Source organism: Oncorhynchus kisutch, linkage group LG3 (genome assembly GCF_002021735.2).
Source record: "Oncorhynchus kisutch isolate 150728-3 linkage group LG3, Okis_V2, whole genome shotgun sequence".
Classification (NCBI taxonomy): Eukaryota; Metazoa; Chordata; class Actinopteri; order Salmoniformes; family Salmonidae; genus Oncorhynchus; species Oncorhynchus kisutch.
Window position 1 is genome coordinate 40,226,405 of NC_034176.2, and position 9,524 is coordinate 40,235,928.

The 9,524-nt window shown below is 40.4% G+C and overlaps 1 protein-coding gene across 4 annotated transcripts; it reads left to right on the forward strand.

Moving 5' to 3' along the window:
- The first annotated feature begins 3,155 nt into the window (after positions 1-3,155).
- Positions 3,156-8,721, forward strand: LOC109882802 (synaptobrevin homolog YKT6). Of its 4 annotated transcripts, XM_031806025.1 has the most exons (9): positions 3,216-3,271; positions 3,310-3,318; positions 3,697-3,867; positions 4,080-4,162; positions 4,254-4,354; positions 4,524-4,628; positions 5,818-5,883; positions 6,073-6,174; positions 6,377-8,721. In XM_031806025.1, exons 3-9 carry the CDS (start codon positions 3,764-3,766, stop codon positions 6,410-6,412), a joined length of 597 nt encoding a protein of 198 aa, XP_031661885.1. In that variant the 5' UTR covers positions 3,216-3,271; positions 3,310-3,318; positions 3,697-3,763; the 3' UTR covers positions 6,413-8,721. The 4 variants fall into 4 exon arrangements, with proteins under 4 accessions (XP_020330476.1, XP_031661883.1, XP_031661885.1 ...); XM_020474887.2 differs by having other exon boundaries at positions 3,156-3,401; XM_031806023.1 differs by having other exon boundaries at positions 3,161-3,318.
- Positions 8,722-9,524: the final 803 nt, after the last annotated feature.

Genomic DNA, 9,524 nt, shown 5'->3' on the forward strand with positions numbered 1-9,524 from the left:
AGGCTAGTCCTAAAATAAACTTTTTTTATTCATTTGTGCGCTTTTGTAGTTCATGACGCATCCACTGCGGCCATCAATAACAGAAGTGCACTGGCCAAAAAAAAACGATTCAACCTCAGATAAAATCAAGTCCTTCTCACCATGGTCCTCAGATCCCAAAATGTAGCAGTAACATTCAAATAATCTCCATCCAAGTAACCTCAATGTATATCCAAAAATAAATGTTGTATTGCTTTTCCATTTGAGAAAACAATCTCACATTCACCTCCAAAGCTCTTAGCCTACATTTCATTAACTAGGCTGCTATTTTTTTTCTCAATATCTATGGCAACCAAAACTGTCAGATTAAAGGGGGGGAAACACCCCTTATCCTGCCACAACCGACCCTGTCAACATATGCTCACAATAGCTTTCTTTCACAGTCTCCGTGCCCAACGTTTTCAATTCGCTGCCCTGGGAGTCAATAATTTATCTGCACACTTCTAGTATGGAAAGCACTTAGCACCGAGTTAAGTGGCCAGGAGGAAATTGTTAAATTAAGCAAAATTACTTAGGAAAACAACAAATGAGAGTGGTGAGAAATCAGAAGTGGCAAGGCCTATACCCGATCGAAAGGTCCCTGTCTACTCATGACCTGTCCTAATAAGCCTAATAATAATAATTTGTGGGGGTTTTATACACTCCTTTACTTATTTATACTTATTTATTTGGACAGTGAAGCTAAAACGTTTAATCTGGATATATACTCCAGCATTTTGGATTTGAGATCAGGGAATTTTTTTGCTATCAGTCAAGTCAAATCAAATTTTATTTGTCACATGCCCCGAATACACCTGCTGTAGACCTTACAGTGAAATACGTACTTACAGTAAAAGCCCTAACCAAAAAAAAATTTTTTTTATTTTTTTTATTTTTACAAATAATTAAAGAGCAGCAGTAAAATAAGAATAGCGAGGCTATATACAGGGGTACCTGTACAGATTCAATGTGCGGGGGCACCGGTTACTCGAGGTAATATTAAAGAGTTATTAAAGTGACTATGCATAGATAATAACAGTGAGTAGCAGCAGCGACTGATGTGGTGTACTCCTCAATGCCATCGGAAGAATCCCGGAGCATATTCCTGTCTGTGATAGCAAAACAATCCTGTCTGCTTAAACTGACCACTTTTTTATTGATCTAGTCACTGGTGCTTCCTGCTTAATTTTTGCTTGTAAGCAGGAATCAGGAGGATAGAATTATGGTCAGATATGCCAAATGGAGGGCAAGGGAGAGCTTTGTACGCATCTCTGTGTGTGGAGTAAAGGTGGTCTAGAGTTGTTTTCTCTCTGGTTGCACATTTAACAAGCTGATAGTGATTTGGTAAGACGGATTTAAGTTTCCCTGCATTAAAGTCCCCGGCTACTAAGAGCGCCACCTCTGGAAAAGCGTTTTACTGTTTGCTTATGGCGGTATACAGCTCATTGAGTGCGGTCTTAGTGCCAGCATCGGTCTGTGGTGGTATGTAAACAGCTCCAATTTTTTAAATGAAAACTCTCTAGGTAGATAGTGTGGTCTACAGCTCATCATGAGATACTCTACCACAGATGAGCAAAACCTTGTGACTTCCTTAGATATCGTGCACCAGCTGTTGTTTACAAATATACATAAACCGCCACCCCTTGTCTTACCAGGGGTTACTGTTCTATCGTGGCGATACAGTGTAAAACCTGCCAACTGTATGTTGTTCATGTCGTTGTTTAGCCACAACTTGGTGAAACAAAAGATATTACAGTTTTAAATGTCCCGTTGGTAGTTTAAGCTTGCTCGTAGGTCATCAATTTTATTGTCCAATGATTGCATGTTTGCCAATAGAACATATGGCAGTGGGGGCTTACTCAGTTGCCTACAAATTCTCAGAAGGCAGCCTGACCTCTGCCCCCCTTTTCATTGTCTTCTCTTCACGCAAATGATGAGGATTTGAGAGAGAACTTGAGACAAATACATGCAGCTGTAAGCCATGGAACACTTTGATTGGCCATTGAGCCAACACCAGCTATTGCGCTAATAATTCCGGCTGTACAAATAGCAAAAAAATATTTCAGACACACCCCCTGATTTATAGCTCTACCGCCAGCCAGTGCTTAGATTTACCATTGCATTAAGATTGTCAAAATAGAACCCCAAATGTTTAATATGAGGCAACAGTACAGAATGTCACCTTTTATTTGAGGGTATTTTCATCTATGTCTGTTTTACCGTTTAGAAATTAAAGTTATTTTGTATCTAGTCCCTCCCATTTGAAGGTGTTATAAGTATTTGGACCAATTCACTTATAGTGTATTAAAGTAGTCAAAAGTTGAGTATGGTCCCAAATTCCTAGCACGCAATCATTGCATACATCTCCAAACTTCTTGGATGGATTTGCAGTTTGTTTTGGTTGTGTTCCGGATTATATTGTGTCCAATAGAAATTAATGGTAAATCATGTGGCATTTTGGAGTCACTTTGAATTCTAAATAAGAATATAATATGTTTCTGAACACTAGTACATTAATGTGGATGCTGCCATGATTACAGATAATCATGAATGAATAAATCGTGAATAATGATGAGTGAGAAAGTTATAGAGGCTTAAAGATAATATATCCAAAACATGCTAACCTTTCATTATTACCAATGGGGGGGGGTACCCTCAGAATCTCTACTTCCCAGAGCTATGCCTGTGACACCAGCAGGGAGTGGGGTCACAGCCAGGGTACCCATTATCAGCTACCTTTCGGTTACTGGTCCAATGCTCTAACCTTGAGGCTACCTGCAGCCTATGTTGTTGACATGTTACAGTAGGCCTATAGAAAAGATATGCATGAAAACATTAGGCATCATAATTTAGGCCAGTACCTATAGTAAACTATTTATTATATAGTCACAAATACATCTGTACATTTGGTTGTGTTGCTGGGATTGTAGATAATATGGGAAATAAGAATAGTCTACCTGCTGCTGGCTGAAATTGTGAAAACTAGGCCTATGCATAAATCAGTTATAAAACAAAATATACATTGTGTCCTATGTATTTATTTTATTGTATTAGAACCGCTCAGCAAATAGACGTAAAAAAAATGCTGACAGTAAGCCTACACGCAACACAACATTTTCCTATGCTTACTTTTTCACACCTCATGCACAAGCGATCTGGAAGTAGGAACTGTACACAGAATTGTAATGAGGCCGTGTTGCATTCCGGAACAATTACCCTGTGGGACATTGCTTCGATCGTGACGTGGTTGGTGTGGCTAGAAAGAGACGAACTGGTCATAATACTGATAACTTCCTACAGGTCGTTCACTAAGTTATTATGGAATAATTCAGTTGGTATTTTATTCTCAACAGTTAATAAACCATTTATTGCAGTCTTCTCTGGTAAGTAAGTACGACAAGGGAACTTGAGCTAGCTCCATCGTTCTTGGCACTTAGTTTAGCTAACAACAATTGTGCTAACGTTAGCTAGCAAGCAGAACAAAAATATAGCGAGAACGGTAGCTACATGTCGATAAACGTTAGTCTATCGTGGTAGCGTTAGTTAGTTCGGCAATCGTTTGGATTGTAGAGTATGTGTGTAGTAGACAGTAAGCTACCTTGCAGCTTATGTATTGTGTGGCTGTACGGATGGTTTGGCTCATGTGATTTGAATTTGTGTCCCTTCCTTGACATGTAGGCATTGAGACCTTTAGGCTGCTGCGCTGGGACACGCCAGTCATAGCCCCGGGACTGTCTGCGTCATCATGAAGTTGTACAGCCTAAGCATTCTCCACAAAGGAGCGACTAAATCCAATCTCCTCAAATCCGCATATGACCTCTCCTCCTTCAGTTTCTTCCAGCGCTCCAGGTGGGTATTCCTCTTGGCACATTGGCTGAAGTGCATCTCAATAGTCTAAGGGGGTTCCTTCCCTCCATCTTCACTGATTTGAACAGATGAAGAAGTTAACACCCCTGTCATTAATAATAGCCTATCTTAAACCTGTCATGGGTTTAGACTTCATTAGAATTGACAAGAACACCAACAATGTTTTCACGATTGTTTGTGTTTGGTTTTGGCAGTGTCCAAGAGTTCATGACCTTCACCAGCGCCTTGATTGTGGAGCGTTCTGCACACGGCAGCCGAGCCTCAGTCAAAGAACAAGGTTAAGCCCTGATACATTGCGCTATAGCATATGGGAGTTTTTTATTTGTTATGTGAGTACACCTATAATTTCTACCCTTTCCTCCCTCCAGAGTACCTGTGCCATGTGTATGTGAGGAATGACAGTCTGAGTGCGGTGGTGATAGCAGACAGCGAGTACCCCCAAAGAGTCGCCTTCACACTACTAGACAAAGTGGGTACACTGCCAAGAGGTGCATTACCTCCTTAGCAACAAGTGAAGAATATTACTCTCTGTTCTTGTTCCTCTCAAGGTTTCTTCCAAAGTTATTGCTCCTCGCCAGGCCCTTTCGGTTTTATTTTTTATGTTTTCAGCTGTTCTAGATTGATGTTTGATCATGTAGGTGCTAGAGGAGTTCTCCAGGCAAGTGGAAAGTATAGACTGGCCATCTGGAAACCCAGACACCATCAACTACAAAGCCCTGGACATCCACCTGGCCAAATACCAGGTACACATGGCATCCTGTCTCTGAAATAGACACATAAAATGCACTACCATTCAAATGTTTGGGGTCACTTAGAAATGTCCTTGTTTTTGAAAGAAAATCATTTTTTGTTAATTAAAATATCAAATTGATCAGAAATACCGTGTAGACATTGTTAATCTTACCCGCAAAACACCAGTCTCAACATCAGCAGTGAGGAGGCGACTCCGGCATGCTGGCCTTCTAGGCAGAGTTCTTCTGTCCAGTGTCTGTTCTTTTGCCCATCTTAATCTTTTCTTTTTATTAGCCAGTCTGAGATATGGCTTTTTCTTTGCAACTCTGCCTAGAGGGCCAGCATCCCGGAGTCACCTCTTCACTATTGACGTTGAGATTGGTGTTATGCGGGCACTATTTAATGAAGCTGCCAGTTGAGGACTTGTGAGGTGTCTGTTTCTCAAACTAGACACTAATGTACTTGTCCTCTTGCTCAGTTGTGCACCGTGGCCTCCCATTCCTCTTTCTATTCCGGTTAGAGCCAGTTTGCGTTGTTCTGTGAAGGGAGTAGTACACAGCATTATACGAGTTCCTCAGTTTCTTGGCAATTTCTCACGTGGAATAGCCTTCATTTCTCAGAACAAGAATAGACTGATGCGTTTTCTCAGAAAGTTATTTGTTTCTGGACATTTTGAGCCTGTAATCGAACCCACAAATGCTGCTGCTCCAGATACTCAACTAGTCAGAAGGCCAGTTTTATTTCTTCTTTAATCAGAACAACAGTTTTCAGCTGTTCTAACACAATTGCAAAAGGGTTTTCTAATGATCAATTAGCCTTTTAAAATGATCAACTTGGATCAACACAGTGTGTCATTGGAACACAGGAGTGATGGTTACTGATAATGGGCCTCTGTACACCTATGTAGATAGTCCATTTGTTTTATTTTTTATCAGCAGTTTCCAGCTACAATGGTCATTTACAACATTAACAATGTCTACACAGTGTTACTGATCAATTTGGTGTTATTTTAATGAACAAAAAAAAAAGCTTTTCTTTAAAAAACAAGGACATTTTAAGTGACCCTAACTTTTGAACAGTAGTGTACATTGCACATGGATTAATAAAATAACACTTGAATAACCAACCCTACTTTGAGTCCTTCATGTTTTCTTCTTGGATGATTGTGAAAGTTTGACAGAATTTGTGTTCTCTCCTCAGAACCCCAGAGAGGCAGATGCGATGACCAAAGTGCAGGCTGAGCTAGACGAGACAAAAATCATTTTGGTGAGACACTTTAGTCGACACTCGCGTACAACTCCAAAACATCTCCCATAATGGGGAAACTTTAGATAAGCTTAGAACATTTTCCCCCCTGTGTAGGAAGCTTGCACTACTGCATGCCTGACACTGTTAGTGCCTGTGGTTGGTAGGATGCTGTATATGAAGTGGACTGGGCTGTGATTGTCTCTGCAGCACAACACCATGGAGTCTTTGTTGGAGAGAGGGGAGAAGCTGGATGACCTGGTGCAGAAGTCTGAACACCTGGGGAACCAGTCTAAAGTCTTTTATAAGACTGTGAGTGGTGACTGAACTGCGCTCTCCAGTTCAAATAATCACAGCATCTTAGATTAAACTTGGGCTACTTTTATCCCAATTTAATTGCTACACTTCATCAAAACTGGTTTTATTAAGGCTAATTTCCATTACATATGTATCCTTCTCGGTGTGAAATTGATATTGTAATCGCTGATCTTTGTCTGTGTTTTCTATCCAACAGGCACGGAAGCAGAACTCATGCTGTGAGGTCATGTGATGTTGCTGACTGTCCTCTTGGATATATCTCTCTTGGCCTTTCTGCTCATTCTACAACTTCCATCGTGCCCCAGCCTCCAGGAGACCGAATGGCCTCCACTCAGTCTCTGGGAGGGCGCAAGGGAGGGAGGACGTTGGATCTCTGGAATTTCTTTACATGCTTACTGGGGAAGAGGAGAGGATGTGGGGCTGCGGGACTGGTGGGGTTTCATCAGGAAGATATCATACGTATTAGCTTCATTGTAACAGTTCAAAAGGTGTTTTGAGGAGGTTCATAGCCAGCCAGGACTTGTTTGTTGTTCAAAATGTCTTAAACCGTTTCCTGAATTCAGACTGTATCAGAGTCTTAATCTGAGTTTGAACTCAGCTTTCTGGGAGTTTTCATCTTATGCTTGGCGTTAAAGAAACCCTGACAATCTCCCTCTGTACTCAATGCAGTAACTCGCAGGATGCTGGTGATCTCAATAAGGTCTGGTAGTGACATTTTATTTCCTCTGCCCTGTAGATGACACGGTTTCCTCACATTCGTGGTTCAGGGCCTGAGACAACAGAACTCCATAATCAAATCCTCTTGAGTTTGTTTTCAAAGCTCATTTCTACAGGACATTAATTGGATTAGTGTTTTGATTATGTAACCTAATCAAAACAACAATATGTAACCCATTGATGTTTTGTTGTTCTCTATGAAGATGTGAAAACTTTGAAACATTCCCAGGTTTTTCAAATTCATAAAAGTTGATTGGTATTGTAGCACAAGCGGGTGAACTTATGTTGAACTAAAATGGGGAGCTTATGTTGAACTAAAATGGGGTGGCCTGTACTTAGAGCATTGTGTAGTGATGTCTACAGATTCTCATTGATAGACAAAGCCTTATTAAAATATGGGGTTAGATTGAAGTCCCCCTACGTATGAGTATGTGTTTGGAAAGTGTCCTATTGGAGGGGCTCTCTGATTTTGTAATTCTAAAGCTGTTGTTTCTAGTCTGGACAAAGGCGTAAGACATGGCACACAATGAATCAGCCACGACCCACCAATGGGATTTGCTCCACCATTGGGTGTTCTGATGCAGCCTTATGTCTGCAGCTCTGCCCCCTGTTGGCAGTGTGAACATAATACATCTGGATTGGATTTCAATTCTAACTGAATGATCATGACAACATATGTTGGGTAGTTAACTTCACTTTTGGAACAAGGAAATTACTACATGCGGTTATTATTTCATGGTGAGCAATGCTTCTAATGTTGCAGGTAGAAATGTAATGTATAGAACAGACAAGATTCCCTTTTCAGCATAACACTGAATCGTGTGCGTTTTACAAATATTTTTATCAATGTATTCTGTTTCATTTAACAGGCTCAGCTTTGTGTGCACAACACACTCACAGATCACTCATTTTGTTGCGCTCAGTATTAAACATACCCATTTGATTTTCTTTTTTTTGTGCAGAAATGGCTTCACCAATAAGGCCCCTGAGGACTGGAGTTGCCCATCCCTGCCTTAATGCATACTGTAAAATTATACTGAACAAAAAATATAAAAACGCAACATGTAAAGTGTTGGTCCCATGTTTCATCAGCTGAAATAAAAGTTCCCACACAGTTTCCATATGCACAAAAAGCTAATTTCTCTAAAATGTTGTGTACAAACTTGTTTACATCTCTGTTTGTGAGCATTTCTCCTTTGCCAAGATGATATGCCACACTTGTCAGGTAATTGATTAAGAAGCTGATTAAACAGCATGATCATTACACAGGTGCACCTTGTGCTGTGGACAAAAGGTCACTAAAATGTGCTGCATTGTCACAACAATGCCACAGGTGTCTCAGTTTTGAGGGAGCGCACCAAATTGGCATGCTGACTGCAGGAATGTCCACCATAGCTGTTGCCAGATAATTGATTGTTCATTTCCTTACCATAAGCCGCCTCCGTCATTTTAGAAAATTTGGCAGTACATCCAACCGGCCTCACAACCGCAGACCATGTGTAACTACTCCACATCCGGTTTCTTCACCTGTGGGATCGTCTAAGACAGCTGATAATACAGAGTATTTATGTCTGTAATAAAGCCCTTTTTTGGGGAAAACGAATTCTGATTGGCTGTGCCAGGCTCCCCAGTTGGTAGGCCTATGCCCTCCCAGGCCAACTCATGGCTGCACCCCTGCCCAGTCATATGAAATCCATAGATTAGGGCCTAATGAATTTATTTCAATTGACTGATTTCCTTATATGAACTGTAACTGGGTAAAATCTTTGAAATTGTTGCGTTTTTGTTCAGTATATATTATGAACTAAACATCATATGTAAAAACATTTTTCTTGAAGTAGAATTTCTTTGAAAGTATTATAATGTTACTGTCCCCACGACAAAAATATTTATATACATGCAATTAAATACTGTAGAATTCCATTAATTCATAAGGAGGACTGCTTCTTCTGACTGCCAATATGGCAGGTCATGTCTAGATGGGGTACAGCTTTTGTGAAATTGACATAAAACTTTCTTCTTTTTTTAAACATTTTAGCTAACCCTAACCCTTCTCCAAACCTTATCCTAATGATCATAATCAGCTATGTTAATTCTACTAACCTGCTGCGTAGGTTTTCTTAAACCTGCTATGAAAGGACATTTTGACAATGGCTGTGACAAAAAACATATGGATAAGTCTATGAAATGCACAAACAAGAAGATGCTACTGAACGCCACTGGTGTGATTTTTCCAGGAACTTTTGTGTGTGTGTGTACTGGGATTGTGTTTGTGTGTCCTATATGCTTTCTCAATCACTGTGTTATCACATTGCAAGGCTCACGATAACTTATGATAAAGTTGGGTAGCTGATATTCAGAGCTTAAATAGTCACATTTATCAGTCACAGGAATCAGGACTAATAAAGCCAATGCAACTGCCTGTTCTACAAATGGTGGGCCTACAACATGGATGGGCATTCATAAAATTCCGTTGAGGGCTGACATGGTAGGCTACACCCCAGTAAGTACGAGCCAACGTCTTTTTTTGGTCCTGTCTGAGACCGGACGTCTTTTTTTGTGTGTTTTACAAATGGTAGGCTTACCTCATACTGTAGATGGGCATTCATAAAATTTCAATTCAGGCC